General features: G+C 46.2%; 1 protein-coding gene and 1 long non-coding RNA gene across 2 annotated transcripts; one reads left to right on the top strand and one right to left on the bottom strand.

The window, feature by feature from the left end:
• Positions 1-1665: 1665 nt before the first annotated feature.
• On the top strand, positions 1666-3922 carry LOC309345175. The gene is made up of 2 exons (XR_014158055.1): positions 1666-2449; positions 2715-3922. It is a non-coding gene; the product is annotated as an uncharacterized lncRNA (long non-coding RNA).
• Positions 3923-9308: 5386 nt separating this feature from the next.
• On the bottom strand, positions 9309-17857 carry KCNK15 (potassium two pore domain channel subfamily K member 15). Its single transcript, XM_081866283.1, has 2 exons — positions 17503-17857; positions 9309-10308 (listed from the first exon to the last, which is right to left on the bottom strand). The coding sequence occupies exons 1-2, from the start codon at positions 17828-17830 to the stop codon at positions 9401-9403; spliced, it is 1236 nt and encodes a 411-aa protein (XP_081722409.1). The 5' UTR covers positions 17831-17857; the 3' UTR covers positions 9309-9400.
• Positions 17858-26242: the final 8385 nt, after the last annotated feature.

Raw genomic sequence — 26242 nt, 5'->3', positions numbered from 1 at the left:
AAAACCCAGTCTGCGCAGCACATGTTGACTTGCAGTTACATATTATGAATTGCATATGCCTGTGTCCTGCTTGCCTTTCCACATGGGTGTTATGTTTTTACACACCAAACGTAGGAAGCTGCTTTATCTCAAGTCACAGCATGGGTCCATTCAGCTCAGTATCACCAGCACAGGCTCTCCAGGGTTTCAAGCAGTTGTCTCTCCTGGCCCTACCTAGAGACGCTGAGGATTAGATTTAGGACCACCTGCATGGATGAAGATGCTCTACCACATAGTAACGGAAAGCCAAAGCCTAGAGCCAAGAGAGGCTTGAAGGCAATTTAAGTCTCGTGTATGGAAATGTTTTTAGATGTGACTCACTTTCACAGGGACTTAGTGAAGATAATATTTTGCTGGGTTGTGCCCTCTACCCCTGGGTGTTAAAAGAGTGCTACCTGCTACATGTCCTCTCCCTTGCCATGCCAACCCTCATAACACATGAAGTTTGCAAGAATTTAACAAAAAGTGAAAACGGGCGAGCAACTAGATAATTATCAACTGCATGTTACCTGGGTCGGTGACCTTTTTGGAACACATTGCACAGGGCAGGATCTCTCCCAAATCCAAGAGAAGGTCTCATTTCTAAAAAACCCCACTGAAATTTTCATAAGGTGCATGAACTTCCTTGTTTGGCATCTTCTGTGGCAGGTTGCTCTGTAACAGTGCTGTACATGTGGCAAAGTGTGACTTAGCACATAGTGTCCAGCACACATTAATGTTGGAGGCTGTCTTTTGTCTTTAAGGGAAGATACGGATGGGCTGTTTTCTTTGTCTGTCAGTTTTATCCAGACAATACAAAAAAATGGTTGGGTAATTTGCAACTTAGTGTTAAGCTACTGAAACTGTTGAAAATAAACATACTTCATTTCTTTTCCTAAGCTGAATCTGAGCCTTTTCATTGAATGCATTTTTAAAAAAAATAATAATGACGATGTCGATGATTTATTAAATTTCCGCCCTGCCCTTCACCACGAACAATTAAAAAAATAACAATATTAAAATCAGTTAAAGCAAATTACAGTCACGAGAATGGGGTAGATCCCAGAAATAGATGTCTTGGGTGTCTAAGGTCAGGGTAAAGCATCTTCACCATGCAACAAAAACTGGATAATGAAGGTGCTATATGCATCTCTGGAGGGAGGGAATTCCATGGCTTCAGAGGCTGGCAAAGAGAATGTCCCAAACTTCTGAGGACAATGGAAGCATCAAGAGGGACCCCTCTGTTGATCAACTCACAGAAATTCCATTAGGAAGGAGGAAGTCTTTCGGATAACTGGGGCCTACATCACTTTGGGTTTTAAACACTAATGTGAGCACCTTGAATTGGACTTTGAATTATAGTGGTACCTTGGTTCTCGAACTTATTCCATTCCAGGAGTCCGTCCGATTCCCGAAACCGTTCGAAAACCAAGGCGTGGCTTCTGATTGGCTGCAGGAGCTTCCTGTTCGTCTTCTGAAAAACATTCACAATCCGGAACACTTACTCCCAGGTTTGCAGCGTTCAGGAGCCAATTTGTTCGACAACTAAGCCGTTCGATAACCAAGGTACCACTGTATTTTCCAGGGACCTTGAAGCTAGGGCACCACACATCGAAGCGAAGACTACCTTTCTTTTTAGCACTCAGTTGCAACCAGCTGGGATCAGGGTGTCACAGAGTGAGCCAGTCAGTCAATCACGCCATCCAGAGTTGGAGCTAACTCTTTATTAGCAAAAACACAATCTTCACAGACCTTGTCGAGTGTCGGGCCTAATGAACACAGCAGTTCCTTCCCTGTAGGTCTTACTCCAGGAAATCAGTTACCAAGACTAAAGGTGTCCCCACTGCTGTCTGTGTCTCCTCCTCCCCTGGGCTTTCCCCAAGCAATCAGAGACTGCGTCTGCACATCTGTCTTTGCTTCTCCCGTTTATGCCTCTTCTGGTCCTGGGAAGAGGGAGCATATCTGCCCTTTGCTTTCATGGAATAGGCTGTGATCCTAAATAATTAGGCTTGTGTGGAGCCATCTACCATTTTCTAAGCACTCATACAATCAATATTTTATCATTCTTCTACCCCCCCATCACTCTGTAAGGGTCATATTTGGCCCCCAGGCATGTAAGTTCACCCAACCGAATCTATGATTTTAGGTTCTAATTCATTAGGAAAGTAATAGGGCTTATGATTGGTAATCACTGCATTTGGCTTAATTCCAAATCACCCCAGGATTCATAGGCTTTATCAGAGAATTTGTTGCATTGACCAGATATTTCAAGGCTAAGTTTTTGCTCAAATTATGCCTCCTGTTAAGCTGGTGGAAGACAAGGGCAATCAAGTAGGTTAGGAGGAGAGAAACAAAGAGGGGACCCCAGGGTATAGAAATGGGCAACGAGAAGAAGTGCCCATAAGACTTACCCATTGCTCAAAAGTTGTTTGTTTTTTTAAGTTACAGATAGGTAGCCGTGTTGGTCTGCCATAGTCAAAACAAAACAAATTCCTTCCAGTAGCACCTTAAAGACCAACTAAGTCAGTTCTTGGTATGAGCTTTCGTGTGCATGCACACTTCTTCAGAAGAACACAAGTGTGCATGCACACTTATCTGAAGAAGTGTGCATGCACACGAAAGCTCATACCAAGAACTGACTTAGTTGGTCTTTAAGGTGCTACTGGAAGGAATTTGTTTTGTTTAGTTTTTTTAAGTTTTTTTTAATGTATCCAAAGCAGATTATGGAAAAGTCACCATCAGTTCCCCCATCACCAACTTCCAAAAGGAGCATCAGCTTCTGGCTGTTGCTAGGCAACTGGTGCCCTCCGCATAATATCTCCTAGCAACCCAAGGACGGTGACAGCAACAAATAATAAACAAACAGGTGCCTTGACTTGATGGCTTCTCACATTCTCTATGAATGGCAGCCACTCTGTTTGGGAAACAAACGCTCAGCACTACAGATGTCCCAGTTCATCACTTCCTGCGGGGTCCCTGGCATTACTTCCTGCACTGTTATTTTGCAGCTTTTGTGCTCTGGTGTTCTCTGTGACACAGGCTGATCAGACATGGTGAGCAAATGTAGAAACCAGCCAACAGAAACAGTGAAGGAGCAATCCAGGGCCTGATCCTGCTCTCCAAAGTTTCTTTGTAGCTGCACTTTGGTGCTGAGCTTTTGTTTCCCAGGGCGTCTAATATAAAGAGTAAGGTTAATACCTAACTGAAGAAATCTGAAGTCCTGGTCTACACCTGTAGTAGCATGAGCTGGAAAGGAGATGGCACAGAACTGGTGGTGGACGTATGGATGTCACCACTTCAGGCTGAAGACAGGTGGGTATGGAGATCATCTTTAAACACCTGTAAGAAAGGAACCTACCCTACAATCCACCTACAGCAAGGATCATGAGATTCTTTATGCTCCACCTTGGTCACCAAGCTCCTCAGATGGGGCATTCTGGTGGTTCCCCATACCCCTGAGGTTTGGTCTGATGATTTCAGGTAGCTTCCTTGAATATATATTATTTTTCTTAGCGGACAGCACCAGGGCAATTCTGGGGAGAAGTGATGCAACAACAGCAGAATGTGAAAACACCAAGAGAGACACAGCAAAGAGCTAACTCTTGCTCTTGACAGCCAAATACCACATCTCGCGACACTGGGGAAGGGAAGGCACCCAGTTCCCTTTCCCTTTCTCCACCAGTGAGCCAACCACTGCATCTATCCTGCCCGTGGTTTCTGCATATGCTGCCTCATGGAAGCCCTGAGCAGCAATCAATGTTAATGATCTCTCAGGGATCACAGGACTTTCCTCCTACATGCATGTAGTCCTGAGTCTAATCTGGATGGTTTGGTTTTCTTTACACAGAGTTCGAAGGTGGTGATTTGCAATAAAGATCTGGCTTCTAATGCCACTATTTTATAAGCCCTGTTCTGTGATGCATCTGACCAATACAGGATAGATAGATAGTTAACATTTATATATTGCTTTTGTTCCACCATGGAACCAAATGGATGTGCCTTTCAGGCACTGAGCAGACCCAGATCTCCTTAACTTCAGTAAATTGGGAGCCTCATGTGTCTTCAAGACCATACCCTGGGATGTAGAGCAGGGCTGGAGGATCCCTGGTCCTCCAGATGTTGTTGGACTCCAACTCCCATCAGCCCTAGCTAGCATAATTAGTGGTCAGGGATAGAGATGTGAAGGCCTGGGGGCGGGGGGAAACCATTGGGTTTCTCGCCACCGCAACTGCCACCTGTTTTTCTACTTTTCCAATTTTTCAGACACAAATAGGCCGGAAAAAGAAAATTGGAGAAAAACTGTTTCTGCCCCCTTTCCTCCAGATGTTCGCAGGGTTTTTCCCAAGCTTTCACATCTCTAGTCATGAATGATGGGGGCTAGAGTCTAGCATTTAGAGAGCCTCAAGTTTCCCACCCATAAATGTAGGGGTGATCAAACTTTCCAGATATCACCTGTGTGCCGAGAGACAGGTAGTTGTTCTTGGGGCTGCACTGCATGTGAGTCCAAAGGTATGGAGAACAGCTACATTGGTACTGGAATGCCAGTCCCCTGGGGCACTCATTACCATGTTCCCTCAAGGAACGAATCAAGGTCTGCAAGTGATTACGTTAGAGCTAAATCTCGAAGGGCTCACAAACTATACTTTGGAAGGCTTGTTAAGGTAGCCCTCCTTGTTTTTCCCTTGGACTCTGCCAATTTTTATCATAGGAACAAGTGTACAAGAAGCATACAGGGAGCCCTTTTCCAAACTCACAAGAACATTCTCAGCACCCCATTTTGGGACCTTTGCATGCCTCATTTCTGATACATTTGGGAATTTCTCCTATCACATCTGTTGGCAAATATTAAAAGCTGGTGCAGCTTAGAGTGAGTTCACTTCTGAGTAAGCATGCACAGGATTAGAGCTATGCAGCTCTAGAGCATATGTACTCAGAAGCCGCTATCTTCAATATGGCATAGTCCAAGGTATTTGTGCATATGACTCCAGCTTATGTGAGCTTCGATCTGCATTGTATTGTGGCCTTCAAATTCTATCCTGCATTAAAACAAGAGAATTGCTTGTTGATTTACTTTGAATCATAGAATTGGAAGGGACTCAAAGCATCATCTAGTCCAACCCCCCTTGCAAATCCAGGAATCCTTTGCCCAGCATGGAGCTTGAACTCACAACCCTGAGGTTAAGAGTGGGTTCATTTTGCCTTGTGCTCAGGAACAGTTTCTACCTCTGGGTCCAGATGAAGCTCAACCGGCTGATCAATTGGGCAAGCATAAACCCCAGAGTGTCATTGCTGAATGGCGCACTTCTTGGTGTTGACCACAAGATGGCACTCATTTGTGCCAAATGAGGACATTTTCCAAGCCCTGAAAATGTCACCTATTTTCTATCCTTAGCAAAGAAAACAAGGGTGTCGTCGCCCTCCACTTGCCATGCTGTAGTACATATTTTTGTATGCACAGTTCTCCTGCAATATACACACGGAGATTGTTCCTATTCCTGGCAACACATCTTACACTTTCAAAATGCAACTGAAGAGATGCGGTGCAAAGGAAACTCAGATATACAGTACATAGAAACTCAGATATATAAGCTAGGCACCAGATGCCTCCTTAAACCAAGGTTAGAGTTGCCAAAACAAAATGCCTAGTTGCCATTTTGGGGGGCAAGACGGCTCTGAAGTCTTATTTTTCAAAGGATGGACTGACTGTGATCGATTCTCTGTTAAACACCTGGCTAGTTTAGATGACAACCTTGAACTAGGTTAAGAACTTTGAGATTTTAAAGAAGAAAAGTCACTTGTTCTACATATATATTGGCCTATTCCTACCTTTTTTCTTAATGGTGACACAGACCATTCATAAGGCAAGAACATTCTTCACAACTGTGAGCAGGGCAGTGGCGTGGGGTAGACAAGCTGCAACAATTAACTGCAACCTTTGAAGGTGACCCGGAAAGTACAACTAATCCAGAATGCGGCAACTAGACAGAAGTGGGCGCTGAGACCATATAACACTGGTCTTGAAAGACCTACACTGGCTCCCAGTACGTTTCCGAGCACAATTCAAAGTGTAGGTGCTGACCTTTAAAGCCCTAAACGGCCTCGGTCCAGTATACCTGAAGGAGCATCTCCACCTCCATCGTTCTGCCCCGACACTGAGGTCCAGCGCCGAGGGCCTTCTGGCAGTTCCCTCACTGCGAGAAGCCAAGTTACAGGGAACCAGGCAGAGGGCCTTCTCAGTAGTGGCACCCACCCTGTGAAACACCCTCCCACCAGATGTCAAAGAGAAAAATAACTACCAAACTTTTAGAAGACATTGAAAGGCAGTTTAGGGAAGCTTTTAATGTTTAATAGGTTATTGCATTTTAGTGTTTTGTTGGAAGCCACCCAGAGTGGCTGGGGAAACCCAGCCAGATGGGCGGGGTATAAATATTATTATTATTATTATTATTATTATTATTATTATTATTATTATTATTCTGTTCTCTGCGCCTGCTCAGGCTGCTCAGAAAAAAAGCATTTTGGTAACTGAAATTCATTCCGATTGTGCAGATAAAATATCATGGATAGAATTCTACAGGATGTGGTATTAGTGTGTGAAAACAGTCCAAATCCAAGCATAGCCCCAGGCATTCATTTCCAGATGGTGGAGATGTCAGGCACCATCTTGGCATCCAAATATCTTCACTTGGTCGCAGTTTCGAACACAGGTCAATTAGCAAGCAAGATGTTGCACCCATCGGCTGATGCAGACTGCCTGCTACAGGCTTTTCCAACCTGATGCCCTCCAGATGTCTTGGGAGTGGTAGTTCAAAATATCTGGGAGGTCACCAGTTTGGAACAGGCTGATCTACAAAACACAAGGGGGGGGTGCTGGGGCCCCGCGAACTGATGCATGTGCAGCACATAAAACAACATTTTCACTGCTATCAGGAAGAGAAAGCCTGGCACACTTTTGCAAGGAGCACACACACCAAGCCCAGGGGGGGGGGGGAGGCTTCTATGGTGGCTTCTCAGAAGCTGAAGAAATGAAAGGAGTTGGGGAAAGCAAGCTAAGGGACTGAAGTCAAGTAGCAGCTGGTGGGTCTGCCACAGCCACTTCTCCCTGTTTTAAAAGGCTGGAACTGTCCCCATGGGAGTGGGAATGTCCGGGGGGTGGGGGGGTGGGGGTGGGGAGAGGTAATTGGAGGGAAGGCACTGTCAGCACATGCATGTGTTATGCAGCCAGAGTGACAGGCAGCTGCTAGAAAATTATTTGCCAGGCTCATCAACACCTTTAATTGGATCACTTCTGCTCATGAAAGTTGGCTGACTAAACTGGTATCACGTTACCAGCTTCCGGTGGCTTAAAAAGACTACCGTCTTTTTATAGAGCTTCTTTCTTCCCACACCCGGCTAAATGCTGCCTTCTGCCCCAATACACTTTTAAAACTGGCACGGTGACATTGCACACGGAGCAGAATATTTTCATGTGTTGCCATTATGGATTGAAAAATCAGCGGTGGAAAGCCGAGGATGGGGAAACTGTCGCCCTCTGGTTGTTGATAAACGTAAAGGGACCCCTGACCATTAGGTCCAGTCATGGCCGACTCTGGGGTTGCGGCGCTCATCTCACTTTATTGGCCGAGGGAACCGGCGTACAGCTTCCAGGTCATGTGGGCAGCATGACTAAGCCGCTTCTGGCAAACCAGAGCAGTGCACGGAAACACCGTTTACCTTCCAGCCGGAGCAGTACCTATTTATCTACTTGCACTTTGATGTGTTTTTGAACTGCTAGGTTGGCAGGAGTTGGGACTGAGCAATGGGAGATCAACCCGTCGCAGGGATTCGAACCGCCAACCTTCTGATCGGCAAGTCCTAGGATCTGTGGTTTAACCCACAGTGCCACCCGCGTCCCCTGGTTGTTGATACCCCTCGCTAATGGCCACAGTGGATGGAGCCAATACTAATCCAACGCAACAGCCATCACATAAGCACACCCAAAGGGTGCTGCACAGTTGTAAACAGGTTGAGCGATGAGCCAACTATGGATCTTCACTCATCCCTCTCTGGCCAGATGCACAGCCTTCCTCTGGAAAGCAAGGAGGCCTCCCAGTTTCGAGAAAATCAGGCTGTGCAGAATGCTGATTGGCTGGGCAATGTGACAGTCACAAAGCCACCTCCCCTCCTCCCCTCTTATCTGACTGGGCAAAGTGCTGATTGGCTGGCCCTTGTAGCAAATACAAAGCCAAAGCACTTCCTCAGAAATCTAGTGTTCATTCCTTTCTTAAAAAATCAAATCAAATCAAAGCCTGCCTAAAGTCCCCACCCCCTCAAAACATAGCTTCAGGAATAGGTTTATGTGTCATTAGAAGAACAAAGATGTGGGGAGTGGGAGGGAAGCAGAACTCACCCCCAGATTAAGAACAAAAAAGGCCCTCAATCCTGTAGGATGGTGGTTTTTCAACCAGTGTGCTGTGGCACTTTGGGGTGCCTTAAAGGATGCTCCAGGATGTCGTGGGCAACACTAACCTCTGTCCCTCTTTCCCTCCTCTGATGCCCTCTTGCATCTCTGCCTCCCCAAGGCTTGCACACCTGTTTGTTGCAGCAGCCCTGGCTCCCCAGGTGAATGGTGCCTCTGGGGCTGGCCAGGGGGTGCTTCCCCGGCCCCTGTGGGGCAGTGTGAGGAGGAACCTCTCTTTGGGGGAGCTCAAGGACCAGGGGCAGCAGCTGCAGCTGCCCAGAGGACTCACAAGGAGAGGGGAGAAGAGAGGAGGCTGAGGGAACCCTCCACAAGGTGAAGGGCTGCCAGCTCTACAGGCAAGGGGTGACATAACTGGACTCCTGAGCCCCACAGGGGTGCCGCAGAAAGAATGTAGTTGCTCAGGGGAGCCGTGGACCCAAAAAGGTTGAAAATCTCTGCTGTAGGAGGTACATCTGTACACTCCTACAGTTGGGGGTAAAGCCAGGACAAACCTAGAATGCCAGCTGCAATGATGTAATTGAGCATTATCTATGTATTTCCCCCTGAGGCAATAATTAGGGCTTTCTGCAGATGACTTGACAACTTTGATGCACTGTGGGGTTCTGTTATTTAAGTCCCCTAAAACACTTAGCTTCTCCTGCAATTGTTGTGACATACTCTGTTGCTGGGAGAAGCTATTTTCCACTACTCGTATTTTATAAAAGCAGTGCTCAGGCAAGTGCATTGTGGAGCTGGCAGCACCGCGGGTTGGTAGCCATTTTGGGATGCCCCTGCAAAGGAAAAAGAAGAATAAAGGAGATGAAAGAAAGGCAACCAGAACAACCCGGCGTCTCAGTTAATAATTTATCATCAAAAGAAGTTCAGGAGCAGAACACAGCTCAGAGTAATAAAAAAAAAGTCCAAAAAGAGCATGCACGTTTATCAGATAGACTTCCTCCGCAGCTGGGAGTGCTCCCGGCAGCTGGGACTATTGGACGACAGAGTGCTCCTGGGGGAAGACAAGCCAGTGTGGTCCTTACCGCCCAGGGAGACCTCCATGATTTTGTAAGAAATGGAATTGTAATATACAAGGTTGGTGTGGCAGTTGAAGGCCTCTGGTTGGGAAGGAACTGGGCTCCTGCTTAGCCGCGGCCGGTAGCACAGGCAGTTGCAGAAGGAAGGGACTCTCGTGGTGGAGCCTGAGGACTTGCCCCTCTGTCTCCCGGCCTCTTCTTGCATCAACGGCAGGAGGTTCATCTGACTCGTCCCGTCTTCGATGGGGAGCAGGAGGTCGTTCCTGCCCCGGTTCTCCTCCCGGCTGATATAATTCCTGGCCCTCTTCAGAGACGCCCTTTCCTCTTCGTCCCGCCGCTCGTCTTCCGAGTTCATAATCAAAAACCGAAAGACGACCAAGTTGAGGAAAGCCCCGATCACCGTCAAGCCCACCAGGATGTACATGAAGCTGAAGGCGACGTAAGGGGGCTTCTTCTGCAAAGCTTCGTGCTTCTGCAGGGCCACAAAGTCTCCAAACCCAATGGTGGTCAAGGTTATGAAGCAGTAATAAAAGGCATGGAAGAAAGTCCAGCCTTCAAAATAGGAGAAGGCGGCTGCTCCGATGCCCAGCGTCCCCATGCAGGAGAGGAAGCCCACCACCACCATGTTCTTCATGGAGACGGTTGGCTGCCTCATTCCCAGGCACCTCTTTATTTTCTTCAGCACCATTCGGACCAGGATGTTCATGCGCTCGCCAAGGCTTTGGAACATCACCAGGGTGAGGGGAATGCCGAGGATCGCATAGAACATGCAGAAAACTTTGCCAGCATCCGTTCCAGGTGCAGCATGTCCGTAACCTGTGGCAAAAGAAGAGAAAAGTAAGCATTTCTCTAGATTGAGTATTAATGCAATGGAGAACCATGTCAACACAATCCTTTGTCACAGAATTATTCCCACCCCCCCAAAAAATGTTTTATTTAGTCCACTCCTCCAAGGAGCTCAGGATGAAACACAGAAGCCCATTTTTGATCTCACAACACCCTGAGAGACAGCGAATGGCCCAAGCATACACAGAAAGTTTCCTGGATGAATAGGGGGACCTGAACCCAGGTCTCAGGAATCCAGTTCTGTATCTCTCCTCTGATTTTGGAGGGCATTATTGTTGCTACAGGTCATTTTTCATCGGTACTGCAATTATAATCATTTTAATTTGTATGTTGCCCAGAGAAGTCGGGTTATCAGCTGACCCAAAATATGAAATAAGTAAATATTTGCTTTGACTGCATTATAGAGGTTCTCAAGCACATGCCCAAAATATCAGTCTGATGACCCCACATGTCCTAATTTTCAGCAGTTTTTCATGTCACCCACTAGAGTCGCTTCTAATTTAATCAAGTGTAAGCTTCACTCGGTGTACTTCAGTTAGTATTGCCTTTGATGTGCATCATCACTGAATGAAACAACTGCTCCAGGAGGTAAGGTGAGCCATAGGGAAGCCTGAGACTGCAGAAGGGGGAAATGTTAATGTTTGTCCATCGTCAATAGCTGCTTCCTGGGCCCCATTTTCAAAACAGTCAGATAAACAAGGACAGAGGACCACACCAAGGTGGCTGCGATAAGCCCAACCGTGCTACAATTCCTCATGGCAGTAGTTCAGCTGCACAAGCCTAATGGAAGCTGGTAACCTCTGCAATACACAGAGGTAAAAGTAATTGGATGAACCATTACACTACAACTTGAGGTAACTGTTGTGGACAGAAGAGCCATCAAAAGCCATATTCTAGTCCCAGCAAATGCAAACTCATGGTAGTTTACACTCCACGAGATTAGCCCATCGGACCAAACAGCCTCCAAGTAACAGATCAAAAGCCTGACTCATTAAAGAGCAATCATCTATTGCTGTTCCCATTTTGCTGAGTTATGGGATGGAAGATGTTTAATCGACTGTTTCTTTTATTCTGAAGATTTTTGATGCAATTTTCACTGAGCTTCCAACAGATTGTTTTAGATCTCATAAACTTGCCTTGGACACTCTTCAGTGGAAATACAGATGACAGACTTTAAAAATAAATAAGATTTAAATCACCCTTGGGGAATCTATGACACACTGTAGCATATTTCAGTATATGAAAATATTTCTGATCCTGTATTATGATTCCTTCTGTCCTTGTAGCATCTAACAAGTCATTAAAAGCTATAATAAGAAAACAGCAAAAAGTAGTAGAACAAACAGGTCTCTCCCTCTCTAATAATGTAAAAGAGACAGATTTTTGCTGCTCATCAAAAGACAAGCAGGGACAAGGCCAGGTGGGCCTCTTTAGAAGGAGAAAGAATCCCACAAACAAGGATCAAATGTTGTGTATCTGCTTGCTGTTCCTCATGCAGCCATCTCATTCCTTTCTAATGTAAGCGCCTGCCAAACTTCAGATGATGGAGGGTAACAGATCTCCACCTCTTGATGTTGACCTTAATTCCCGCATATGTTAGCAAACCATACACCTATGTAGAGGAAAGGCTGTCCATAACATAGCTGTCAAATATCTGATGCTAGACAAAAGGCTAAGTCCAGAAAATGGTTTAAACCCTGGTGCGCTCCAGTTCTCTTGGACGACAATTCCCATCTACCGCGCCTAGCATAGCCAATGGTCGCGGATGACAACAGTTGTGCAAAATATTTGGGGTAGCCTAGTCTAAAAGAATGAGGGGCCTCTGCAAGCCAAGGGTGTCTAACTATCAGCCCTACCCATATCGTTGGGTTACACTCCCATCAGCCCCAGTCAGCATAATCAATGGTCAGGAATGATGGGAGTTGTAGTAGGAGGGCCACATGTCAGCCACATTTGCTATAGACTATCTGGATGGAAGCCCACCTAGAAACCACATGCAAGTTATTTTGAGTTCAGAGGATGAGTGTGGAATAGGGGTGGTGCACTTGGTATCCCTCCTGCATCTGTTGCCATGGTGACCTAGTAGTCACCAGGCAGTTTGTCTGGACGAAGACAAACCATGAAACCAGGTTCAGATGACAAAGCCAAAACTTGGCTTGGCTCACAAAAAGTTAGGGTTCCAGGTGGAGAAATCGAAGTTGGAAACAGAGCTGTTAAAACCTAAGGCTAAGGTACTTTCAAGAATGTATAACTTGCTGTTGAAATGGAATACACAAGACGAAATGGTTAAATCGGCTATGATAAAATGGGCACAAGATATTGGGCATAACATTATGTTTGAGGACTGGGAAAGGTTGTGGACCACTGGGCTGAACTTTACTGCATGTAATGCTTTAAAGGAAAATGTAATGAAAATGATATACAGATGGTACATGACCCCAGTTAAACTTGCCAAAATATACCATTTGTCTGATAATAAATGTTGGAAATGTAAAGAAAATGAAGGAACATTCTTTCACCTCTGGTGGACCTGCCCTAAAGTGAAGGTCTTCTGGGAAATGATATATAATGAGCTGAAAAAGGTATTTAAGTATACCTTCACTAAGAAACCAGAGGCCTTCCTTCTGGGTATTGTCGGCCAGAAGGTGTTAAAGAAGGATAGAACATTCTTTATGTATGCAACAACGGCAGCAAGGATACTCATCGCTAAGAACTGGAAAACTCAAGATCTACCCACACTGGAAGAATGGCAGATGCAGCTGATGGACTATATGCAACTGGTGGAGATGACTGGCAGAATTCGAGACCTGGGAGAAGAAAGGATTGAAGAAGATTGGAAGAAATTTAAGATTTATCTACAAAAATATTGTGATTTAGAGGAATGTTAATAAGGATGCTTGGTTATAAATAATTGGCCATCACTAAATTGGATCGGAAATTGACGATAAATGAGATTAAGAGAAACAAAAATTTGTTGGAGAATTGTTACACTATATTGAATTGAGTGGTTATAAATTTGCAAATAAGATGATAATTTGCTTGAAAAAAATTATTAACGATGTAAGTGGGAGCGGGAGACGTGAGGAAGTCCAAAGAAGTTATGAAATTTTGTTAAAACAAAGCAATGCTGTTTATTATCTTTGTATTTCTTTTATAAAAAAACCCTAATAAATATTTTATTAAAAAAAAAAAAAAACTTGGCTTGGCTCACAGCGGTGCAGGAGACCACACTTTCAAACGATGCTGTAGTTTGGCTTAGCATTATGTGCAAACCAGCTCACTGGGCCAATGTTTTCATTGAGCTGTCCACCATGGCCCCAAGATCTGTTAAGTCTCACCACCAACACAGACCTCAGTTATTTCTTTACAATATTTATTAATTGCCTTTTGCTGCTCATCAGAGGACCCCCCCCCCCAAGCCAATATACAGTCACTAAAAATATGTGCATTTGGAATTTGGGGCCCAGTGTGTATCGCTTTACACTTACATTAAACATCACCTGCCATTTTGTTGCCCGCTCACCCAAGTTCGGAAAGGTCCTTTTGGAATGCTTGTAGTTTTCCCCTACCCTGTCATCTGCAGACTTGGCCACTTCACTGTTAACCCCCAACTTGGGATTGTTAAAAAACAAACAAACACTTCTCCCAATAGAGATCCTTGGAGGACCCCAATTGTTTGTTGTTGTTGTTGTTTAGTCGTTTAGTCGTGTCCGACTCTTCATGACCCCATGGACCAGAGCACGCCAGGCATGCCTGTCTTCCACTGCCTCCCGCAGTTTGGTCAAACTCATGCTGGTATCTTCGAGAACACTGTCCAACCATCTCGTCCTCTGTCATCCCCTTCTTCTTGTGCCTTCCATCTTTCCCAACACCGGGGTCTTTTCCAGGGAGTCTTCTCTTCTCATGAGGTGGCCAAAGTATTGGAGCCTCAGCTTCAGGATCTGTCCTTCCTGTGAGCACTCAGGGCTGATTTCCTTCAGAATGGAGAGGTTTGATCTTCTTGTAGTCCATGGGACTCCCAATTGTTACAGCCCTCAGTTAAGGGACCTGTCCATTTATTCCTACTCTCATCTTCCCTTTTTTAAAGCCAGTTACCAATCCATAAAAGGCCCCATCCTCTTATCCCATGACAACAACATTTACTCAGGAGCCGCTCCCCCTTGCCTCATGGCAGGCACACCTCTGGGTGCCAGTTTCCTACAGCAGAGACAGTCAGCAAGAGGACAAAAGGCTGCATGCTGATGATGAGAGCATCATGCACAGCTGATGGGAGTGACACACGCGCCACAACAATATGACGACAGCATGGCATGCCCATTTATTATGCCAGACGTCTGCAGGTCCAAAGCCAGCAGCACACTCTCCTGTTTCTTCTGATTTACCTCACCCCTTGTGGGAAAATGCCATCATTGATGCTAACTGTACTTTGCAAAGAACAGGCAGTTCAAGATGAACATCCTGGATACAGACAACATAGACAGCATTTATATTTGCAGCAAATGGAGCAATTGCTTTTATAATGGGATGAGAGGGGAGCTGCTATTGAACAATTGTTGTCCTTTCTTATTGCAGTGTCTAAAAGGTTCTTCTTCCACTGAGGAGCAATAAAGAACTTCATAGTTGCTCATTAAAATGAATATTCAGGACACTAGCTCCCCAGACAGTGAATGGCAGGATTGTCAGTGACCCAAAAATGCCAGGGAAAGAACAGGGACAGGTCTGCCTGCTGAGTTGTTTGCTCCCTGCAGCAAGCACCCATAGGTGCTTGTTATCCATCTTCATGCCCTTAACTCTTCACCGGCTACTAGCCATAATGGCTATGTTCCACCTGCACTGTCAGAGGCATTGTGCCTCTGAATACTAGTTGCTAGGAACCACAGGTAAGAAGAGTGCCGGTGTGCTCATGTCCATCTTCGCAGCTTCCCACAGATATCTAGTTGGCCACTGTGCGAACAGGACTACATGGCCCATGGGCCTGACCCAGCAGGGATTGTCTGGAGTTCTTACATACTGACACCACATAATGCAGAGAGGCGAGGAACCTGAACCCCTATAGATGTTGTTGGACTTCCACTGGGCCAGCGGTCAGAGATTACGAGAGTTAGGTGTCGGTGCAGAAATTATAGGTGGCACAGTGGAAAATGCAACAAAAGTGAGCATGAGAGGATCTTGGTTGCTTTTAATGTGGCTGTGGAACTGCGAAACCCTGTGGACACTTGGTTTTATGTGGTGGCAATTTATGCTCATCTCTCAAGAAGAAAAAGTCATAGAATCATAGAATCATAGAGTTGGAAGAGACCACAAGGGCCATCGAGTCCAACCCCCTGCCAAGCAGGAAACACCATCAGAGCACTCCTGACATATGGTTGTCAAGCCTCTGCTTAAAGACCTCCAAAGAAGGAGACTCCACCACACTCCTTGGCAGCAAATTCCACTGTCGAACAGCTCTTACTGTCAGGAAGTTCTTCCTAATGTTTAGGTGGAATCTTTTTTCTTGTAGTTTGGAACCATTGCTCCGTGTCCGCTTCTCTGGAGCAGCAGAAAACAACCTTTCTCCCTCCTCTATGTGACATCCTTTTATATATTTGAACATGGCTATCATATCACCCCTTAACCTCCTCTTCTCCAGGCTAAACATGCCCAGCTCCCTTAGCCATTCCTCATAAGGCATCGTTTCCAGGCCTTTGACCATTTTGGTTGCCTTCCTCTGGACCCATTCCAGTTTGTCAGTGTCCTTCTTGAACTGTGGTGCCCAGAACTGGACACAGTGTCCTCAAATTCACTTGATCGTTATGTAGTGGTATTGATGTGAATGAAGAGAGTTGGATACCTGCTGAATGGGGAGTGCTGGGTCTGAAGCTTGGCTGAGAAATCATGTACAGTGCTACCTCGGGTTAAGAACTTAATTCTTTCTGGAGGTCCGTTCTTAACCTGAAACTGTTCTTCACCTGAGACACCACTTCAGCTAATGGGGCCTCCTGCTGCCGCCACACGATTTCTGTTCTCATCCTGAAGCAAAGTTCTTAACCCGGGGTACTATTTCTGGGTTAGTGGAGTTTGTAACCTGAAGCAGCTGTAACCCGAGGTACCACTGTATTTTGCCAAGAAAACTCTGCCCCCAATTTCAGGTGAAAGCTGGCTGTGGCTTCACGGTAATGGAGACAAAGCACTTGGTACGTACTTGCAGGTGTCCTTCACTATATTTGCTCCATGTTTTCTAGGGCTGCAGCCCAGGCTGAAATTTGACCCAGCTGATGCCCAGCCCATGTGGACTGAAGATAGCTCACGGTCTCCTGGAGGACCCACTGATCAATTTCTGCCAGAACATCTAAAGCTTGTTGGAACTTGGCTTCTTGCTAAGAATGATAAGACTAGATGGAACATGAGCTGGTCCAGCAAGGAACATCTTATATTCTTAAAAAGAGAATGTTCTACTCACGAGGTCTTTCAACATGTTTGGAAATGACATTAAGCCAGATGCGTGGAGAGGGTGCAAGATGGCACACACTGCTGCCACTCCTGATCTCCTGGGCATTCAAGGGCTCTCTATGCACAGTCTACACATGCACAACCTGAGCACATGAAGGCTGCCCCTCCCTACTGCATGGACCTTACGAAATGTAAGTTGCAGATCACACTATGGCAAAATGCATACAACCTGCATTGGTTCACACACAGAGCCAATGAAGGGATGGAAGTTCAGAATCAACTTCCCTTCTGCACATTTCAGCCCAGCATGGTTAACACTGGTGTAAAAATGGCTATGTTGACTAGGTTGATACAGGTTAAGTCTTTCCTGATTGCAAAGATGAACCCCTGCATTGTACATTTAACACACATCAGTGGACAGCGATGGGGATCTGGGGAGTTAGAGTCAATTTGATCTGGGTCAAATTGAGCAAGGCAGAAACAAGCCCACATCGACTCCTAGTCCAGGAGTGGGAAACCTGTGGCCTTCCAGATGTTGCTAGATTGGACTCCAACTCCCATCGTCCCTGGCCATTGACCACACTGGATGGGGTTGATGGGAGTTGGAGTCCAAGAACCTGCACAAGCTCTCCTGTCCCTGCCCTGGAGAGTGACAGAAGAGAGCCCGGCACACCCAGCGATGGGTTGCTTTGGGGATCGCCCTAAATGGGAAGGGGGATCCCTCCGCGCACTCACCGATGGTGGTGATGACCGTGATGGCGAAATAGAAGGAGCCGGCGAACCTCCACTGCGTGCCGGCTCGGTGCGGCTCGGCCCGCAGCGCCAGGCGCTCGAACTCGCGGTAGTCCTCGGCGGTGAAGCGGTACTTCCTCCGCAGGCCGCTGCGCTTCTGCTCCAGGAGGCGCTTGTGGCCGATCTCGGCCTCCGACTCGAGCGCATCGAAGACGGCGGCGCCCACCAGCAGGTAGGAGAAGACGCACACGATCAGCGACAGCGTGCGCAGGTTCTGCCGCTTCATGGCGAGGCCGGCCGGCCGGGCGCCGCTGCCCCGGGCACAGCGCATCAGCCGGGGGGGCGCCGCCGCCGCATGGCACCGGCCTCGGCGGGCGACGGCCTCCTCGGAGCCCGGGGCATTCGCGGCACAGCCTCTCCCCGGAGCCCGCCCACCCCGGCTCCCGCTCACAGCGAGGGTCGCTTCCCGTCGCCCAAGCGGCGGCTACCGGGAGCGCCCGGTTCCCGCGAGGCACCGGAGGCGGCTCTGTTCGTCCTCAGCGCCTCGGTCCAGCTCTCCCCTTGCGCCGATCGCAGCCACGCAGCTCCGGAGGCGAGGAAGAGGTGCCGGCGCTGCTCCCCGCGTGCTCCCGCCGCAGGGACTCGCCGGACCCGGCCCCGCCTCCGCTTGCCAGCGCCGGCTGCGAGGAGGAGGGGCTGGCGGGGCCGGGGCTGGCGCGCGGGGACGAGCCACACCTACCTACAGCGCGCCCGAGGAGAAGGCAAACGGATCGGTACTCTTCCCACGGCCGCTCTCTGAACGACCCCCTCGCCTTCTGCTCCTTTGCGCGATGCTTTTGCAGCGGGGATTTAAGGCTGTCGATTCAGGACGAGGACAAGCCCAGAAACGGGATAAGATCCAAACCTAAGAACAGCCGTCTTCTTTCTTCTTCTTTGGCGGTCACTCGTAGCCGAGTAAGATTGTCTTCCATAAACACGGTTTTAACAATGAGTCCGTAAGTGACTGTGGAGACCAATTCTGGATCCACGCGTAGTTCCACAGTGGGGACATTGGTTTCCGGGCGGGAGTTGATCACCGTTTGGATTTGCCAAGCATGCCTTCCTCTTAGCACGTTTCTCCCATGCGTTCTGAGTTGGAGTGTTTTCAAAGCCTATGACACCTTTGGTAAAGGCTGTTCTTGGTCTGCTGCTTCCTAAAAGGATGCAAGAAGGCCAGACCAAGAGCTCATCCTGTTCTCAGAGCCAGATCATAGAATCATAGAATTTGAAGGGACCCGAGGGTCATGTAGCCCAACCCACTGCAATCCATGACAGATGGCTATCCAACCTCCGCTGAGAAACGTCCAAGGAAAGAGATTCCACCACCTCTCAAGGGAGACCATTCCACCTCTGGGAAACCCGGAAGGAGAACTTCAATTTGTCTCGGTTTGTGATGCCCAGCATGCTGCCTCCAACAAAGGAGATGGAACAGAGCCATTGCAGTTTGTAGCTATGGCTCACATTCTCTGTGCCTTTGGCTAATACTCTTTTAAAGGCATCCAGAACTGTTGCCGTCATGAATGACATCTTGTGGATAGCTCAGTTGCTTAGAGCTTGGTGCTGCTGATAACACCAAGGCTGCAGTTTTGATGCCCATATGGGAAAGGCGCATATTCCTGCCTTGGACTAGATGATCCTCAGGGTCTCATCCAACTCTACAGCTCTATGCTTCTATGCTCTTGAGTCCCTTCCAACTCTATGATTCTAATGTTGTGACCTTTTCCCACGGGGGAGTCGCTGTGACCCCTTGACCATTTTGGTTCCCCCTTTCTTACACTTTTCCAGCTCCGCAATATCCTTTTCAAGGTGAGGCAACCAGAACGATACACAGTATTCCAAGTCTGGTCTCATCCTAAGAACATGAGAAGAGCCCTGCTTGGATCAGGCCAACGGCCCATCTAGACAACACTGTGTTCTCAAAGTAGTCAACCAGATGCACATGGGAAGTCCAAAAACAGTAGCTCAGTCAACAGCAGTCTCCCACTTGTGATTCCTATCAGCCGGCAAATAAATTTGCACAACACATTATGGGTAGTGGTAGTTTATTATAAGCCCCTTTCCGAATGACTACTGTCATGAAATTAACCTTTTCCACTGCTGCCACTGACAGGGTCAACATCAGCAGTGAACTATCCTAGTCAGTCATGGCTGGTTCATGTCCCATTAGTGTATTTACTAAAATTAGGGTGGGATTTTTGTTTTGCTCCAATGTGCATTATTTTACATTTGTTTACATTTGCCATTTTACTACCAATTCACTCAGTCTGGAGTTCTTTGCAATCCCTTTCAGTTTTAACCATCTGGAACAATTTTGTATCGTCAACAAATTGGCTACCTCACTGATCACCTCTTAACTCTGAATTATTTCCAAACAAGTTGAAAAGCACATGCCCAAATGTCAATCCTTGGGGGACACCACTTTCTACACCCACCCACCCACCCATGGACAGAGCTGTTCATTTATTCCTACTCTCCACTTCCTATTTCTTAACCAGGCCATGGAGGGAAGGACCTGGCCTCTTCACCCTGCTGCTGAACTCACTTGTTACCTTGATGGTTTGACACTGGGATTGAGAGACTGCATCAGCTGGGGCACCCCTCTTACTCAGGGAATGGACTCCTTCACTCAATTGTTTTTAAGTTTATAACCCTAGCTAGCTTTCTTCAGCTGCTAAGGCAACTAATTAGATCAGGAGGTTCTTGTTTGAAAAGCACAAGGAGGTGTGTGTCTCAACAACACAAATTCCAGTCAGGAGGAGTTTGATCAGAAGAGATAATGAGATAAAAGAAAGTGCTTCTGTCAGTATCTTTTTTTAGCCCTATGCAGGTGTTCTGATCATGTGCAAAACCAATACATCAGCAGAGATGTGCATGCTATTTTAGGAAACGAGGACATTGCATAAATACTACTAATAAAAAATAGTTTACCCACTAGAATGGGTAGGATAGCTCCAATTATATCTTGAAGTAAGTGAACTCATGCTCACATCGCCATCTAAAGAGCTGCCCCACTTCCATAAGACCATTAAGTCCAGAGTAAGTTTACCTAACTGCATCATTGTATCCACTAAATAAATTAGGGTTGGGTACACAATCCTCTCACTTCTTATGTGACAATAACTGGGAGGCAGGGGGCGGAATATGTTTGCAAACTGGTTCCTCCTAATTATTTTCCCAGTTATTGTCACATAAAGCCTGGGGAAATGTGAGTTACTATGGTGTCTGGAAGAACAAAGCTTACTTTGCATTTCATTGATATATCAAACTAAGTGGCATCTAATGATTTTAACCCAGTAGCAAAATTACCAAACGCTATACAAGACTTATCGAAAGCTATACTAGAATGGAACTGCGCTGCTTAACATGCACTGTTGAAAAAGGTGTTAAATTGATTTATTTGAATCAATGCCAAGATGGTGTCAATATAAATTTAGCTCCCAGCTGTTCTTGCTGATAGATAGCCCACTATTTTCCACACCCTTCTCCCACTCCCAAGCAAGGCTGCTAAGAGGTTGAAGGGTACCCCAGCACGTAAGGATGCAGGTGGCACTGTGGTCTAAAGCACTGAGCCTCTTGGGCTTGCCAATTGGAAGGTCAGTGGTTCGACGACGGGGTGAGCTCCCATTGCTCCGTCCCAGCTCCTCCCAACTTAGCAGTTCGAAAGCACACCAGCACAAGTAGATAAATAGGTATCGCTGCAGCAGGAAGGTAAACGGCATTTCTGTGCGCTCTGACTTCCATCACAGTGTTCTGTTGCGCCAGAAGTGGTTTAGTCATGCTGGCCACATGACCTGGAAAGATGTTTGCGGACTAATGCCAGCTCCCTCAGCCTGAAGCAAGATGAGCACCGCACCCCATAGTCGACTTTGAGTGGACTTAACTGTCCAGGGGTCCTTTACCTTTACCTTTACCTTTTTACCTTACTCCAGCACAATCCACCATGTGGTTAGGCCGTACGTTCACCGTGTTTGGTATCTCAGAATGTGAGGGTTGATAACTTTTAGATCAATATTTTCCCTGCAGTTCCGTTTCTGTTGTTTTATAAACCATAATAGAGCAAGCAGATGGTAAGCTCTGGAAGAAGGGGAAGCCACTCTTCCACTTTTAAATAGAGCTGGTTAAAAACCACTGTGTCTTCGTGCGCAAAGGGGAAAAAGAAAAAGTAACCTTCAGAACAACATTTTGATATATTACTATATTTGATATATTGATAAGCTACATTTTAAGCCATATTTTAATTAACTGTTTGTTTGTTTGTTTGTTGTTTTCTATTATGTTTTACTGTAATTCATATTTGGTGTTAGCCACCCTGTGCCTGGCCCTGCCGGGGAGGGCGGGATATAAATAAATTGTTGTTGTTGTTGTTGTTGTTGTTGTTATTTAGCAGCAAATCCCATGACATTCAGGACTTTTTATTATTATTTTAACGTAGAATGTCTGAATTTCAGTGACACCCCTCCTCACACACACACACTGGATGTATGAAGGTTGCTGCATACACGCAAAGGGCAGTGAGGCTGCAGCTCTGGCCCTGTCCTGAGGTCATGCACCTGTCCCCAGTGTGCTCAGGTGTGGGCACCTACAGTGGAAAAAATAACACCTATGACCATGGCAGATTTGGGAGAAATCATAGAATCGGAGAGTTGGAAGGGACCACAAGGGTAATCTGTTAGGATATAGTTCCGTTCCACCTTAAAAAGAACAGGCACGACTGTCGTGTGCCACATGCCTGTTTACTTCCAGCACAGTCTGCTGGGAACTTCCATTTGTATATTGCTTTTGCTATACTGCTGTTGTGCTTGGACACAAAGGGAAGCAGACATGTTTTTTCCTTTGTTCCTGAACTATGCTGAATAAAAGGTAAAGGGGACACCTGACCATTAGGTCCAGTCGTGGTCGACTCTGGGGTTGCGGCACTCATCTCACTTTATTGGCCGAGGGAGCTGGCATACAGCTTCCAGGTCATGTGGCCAGTATGACTAAGCCGCTTCTGGCGAACCAGAGCAGCGCACAGAAACGCCATTTACCTTCCCGCCAGAGCGGTACCTATTTATCTACTTGCACTTTGACGTGCTTTTGAACTGCTAGGTTGGCAGGAGCAGGGACCGAGCAACGGGAACTCACCCCATCACAGGGATTCAAACCGCCGACCTTCTGATTGGCAAATCCTAGGCTCTGTGGTTTAACCCACAGCTCCACCTGTAAATAATACACAAGTCTCTGTCCGCCACTTCCGTTGTGAGAAGTTATTCACTCTGCTGACTAGAACGTGCCAAGTCTCTAAAGGTCTCTGAGGCTTGTGTCGCTGTTTGATGCTGTTCTGAGGAATGGAGATCGCCCGGCTGCCAGCCGGCAGACGGAGCCAGCTGGGGGCCTGCCAAATGCCCCCATCTCCCCAGACACATCCCAACATAATCTAGTCCAACCCACTGCAATGTAGGAATCTTTAACCCAATGTGGGGCTCGAACCCACGACCCTGAAATTAAGAGACTCGTGGTGTTCCGGCTGAGCTATACCTTATGTGTATGTCTATGAACACCACTATTTAAAATCAAATCAACAGATCCATGCTTGAGGTTCACCTAAAGGATTTTCAGGGCTTACTGTCTAACTGACCTATAGAGTAGCATTGAGCTGAGGCATAGAGGAAGGATGAGTAGCAGAGGTAGGGAGACTATCAGGGCAATCGTGAGCGGCATCTGATTGGACAGCAGCTCCCTTTCAATTCCACGTCTCCTGCATGGAGGCAGAAGCAGAGTCAGGAGAACAGAGGCCTTTAGCTGTCATGGGTTCCATGGGCAGTGTTGGGCTAGAGGAGGAATCAAACTTGGGTAGATGGGGTTGGAAGATTGTGGGAATGGTGGATGTGACATGCGACTCCTCTGTGTTTTCATGAGCAGCAACATGTCCTAATGAGACAAACAGAGGGGATTCAATTGTGCAGAAAGGAATATATAAGTCGCTGCCAGAAGAGAGAGAGCTCGAGAGAGAGGAGAAAGGATTGTGTCTCTCACCTAAGGCTTTGCTTAGAATTCAGCAGAGACACAGGAGGAAGCAGAGCTTTGATATCTGCATCTGAAATGCACACCCCCTGCCAGCTGACAAGCATCAGCCTAATTAGGCAGGGGAAGAAACCAGGCTGAGCTCCTTCCCTTAATGAGGCCAAAACTGGAATTTAGTTCCATCCCCAGACTGCATAGTCTTGGAAGATGGGAAAGGGAGCTTTCGTATCTCCGCACAAACTCCAATTTTGGATTTTTTTATTCCTCTTGGAAACCAGCTCAAAGATGCCTGCAAAGCATCATCGGTCAAATCCTTAGCTGATGACAGATGCTGATTCAGGACACCCACACACTCACCGGGATCAGCAAACAAGCCCCAGAGCCGCGCATAATCTGCATACAGAAAACACCCCCACCAACTTGGAAGATTTTAAAAGGATTGGACATATTCATTACAATCTGTGGCCTTTTAAACTGTGCGTGGGGTGGGCCTTGTTTTCGTTTGTTATTATGGTGTGTACTTTTGCATTTTTATATTGTAAGCTGCCCTGTAATCTTTGGATGAAGGGCGGTATAGATATTTAATAAATAAGAAATAAATAAACACAAAGCTATCAATGGCCCGTTGCTGGAAACTGCTTGGGCTATGCTAAGGGTGTTAAGTTGTGGGTGAACATATCAGATGACACAGCAATTCTTCAAACAGCTCTTGTTTATTCAGAGGCCAGAACAGAACTGAGCTGAAGGGCTCAGTCAGCCTGCTTATATAGAGCACCAGTACAACGCTACTGTAACAACTTTCTAAAACTATCCAATCACTGAACGTCACTTTCGATCCTTCATTTGCATAACTATCTACAGTATCCCCCTGCTGGCCCAGGGTGCGAACTTCAGTACATAACATAGGGGTTTCCCACAGGCTTCTGGTTGGCCAGTGTGAGAACAGGATCCTGAACTAGATGGGCCATTGACAGGCTGCTCTTATGTTCTTCGCATTAAGTAGCATGGGGGATAAGATTGGATTTGTTCGTTTGTTTAATAAATCACTTCCCATGAAACAGACCCAAGCAGTTTCACGAGAAAAGCATCAGCCATAATAAAAACCATATACGCATAGATCGATCTTTGTTGGACCTTGCACACCCTAGGCCTGTTATAATAACTTGGTTAGGAACCTTGGAAGCTGCCTAATACTGAGTCAGACCATTGGTCCCTCTAGCTCACCTGGAAATGCCAGGACTTGAACCTAGGACCACCTGCAGATGCTCTACCACTGAGTGACAGGCCGTCCCCAGAGTGGGTGATGGTGTTACTTCTCTGTTTCTTGCTGGCATATTTCTATAGATCAAGCTGCTGTAAAAGGTACACAAGCAGGCCAGGTTGAAGGGGTTTATTCCCTGGTCAGTTGGCAACCCTACATCGAAAGTGCACACACCAACCCACTGCAGGGGGTTGGACTAGATGATCCTCAGGGTCCCTTCCAGCTCTACACTTCTATGATTCTTTCTCTTTTGGTGCCCCAGAACACTTGAAGTGGTATCCCCAGACACTCTGAGAATAAAGAAGTGGAAATAAGGGCCCTCCACTCACAGCATGACTTTCTCTCAGGAAGATCACTACCTGTACATTTACCCCTTAACATTACAATGCATTTATTTAAAATATTTCTTTTTTAAAAAATAAATTTTTATTAAGATTTTAAAGGTTACAGAAAAAAAAGAATAATAAGGAATAAAAAGAGAACAATCAAAAATGAAAAAAGAAGAAACAATACAGATACAAAAAAGACATCATCAAAAAACCAAAAAAAGATAAGAGAAAAAAAACAAAAAACAAAAAACAAGTCAAACCTTTAACTCACTTACATTCACTTATTTCCTTGACTTCCTCACACCTCCCATTTTTGTATTCTAATTCAATTAGATATTCCAGCAAATCCTTCCAACTTTGTTTTAATCCCAATAATTTATCTTAGCATACTATAATTCCCCTCTTTATATTCTAATTCATATAAGTATTTCAACAAATCCTTCATCTTATTTTTATCCTTATATCTTATCTTATTATACTATAATTTTCCATTCTTTCTTTCACCAAATAACCATCCACTTTTACTTTATCCAATCTTAACTCTCATCCAAACCTGTATATCTGTACTTATTCTTAAGACATTTCCCCTAAGGTAAAAAAAAAGATTCCATTCCACGATTTTCCCATCTCTCACTAAAAAAAACAAGAAACAAATTATATTATATACACTTTAAATTCCCAACTTTCTTCCACCAGATCCCCTCCCCGGTTTCGGCCCCCAGCAAAAATCCATCAATCTCGGAAAACCATCAACCCGGAGATCTTAAATCTGAGGCTCTTAAGTCTTTTTCATGTCCCCTCTGCCGGTCGTTTTGATAGTTTTTGGTGTTGAAAATCAGATCTCGGGGAAGCTCCAACCCAACGGTAATCATATTCCTTCCTGCCAAACTTCCAAGGTTAAAAATAAGGCCTATAGGATATTCCAAATCTTGTTTCACGCTCCTTTCAAAACCAAAGGCCCCCGAAACTCCAACCTCCGCCTGGCTCAGATTTGTAATCCAAAGGTCATCTGATCTCCACATAAGGTGATCTCTCCATCTTTCATTTTCCAGACCAGGCCAGGCTTCCATCTCCAAAAATTTGCTTTTAAAATATTTCTATCCTTTTTTGG

This window comes from Podarcis erhardii (genome assembly GCF_964252035.2).
Source record: "Podarcis erhardii genome assembly, chromosome: 6".
Taxonomy (NCBI): domain Eukaryota; kingdom Metazoa; phylum Chordata; class Lepidosauria; order Squamata; family Lacertidae; genus Podarcis; species Podarcis erhardii.
The sequence above is the reverse complement of the archived record's forward strand: the minus strand, read 5'-3'. Positions and strand labels throughout refer to the sequence as shown.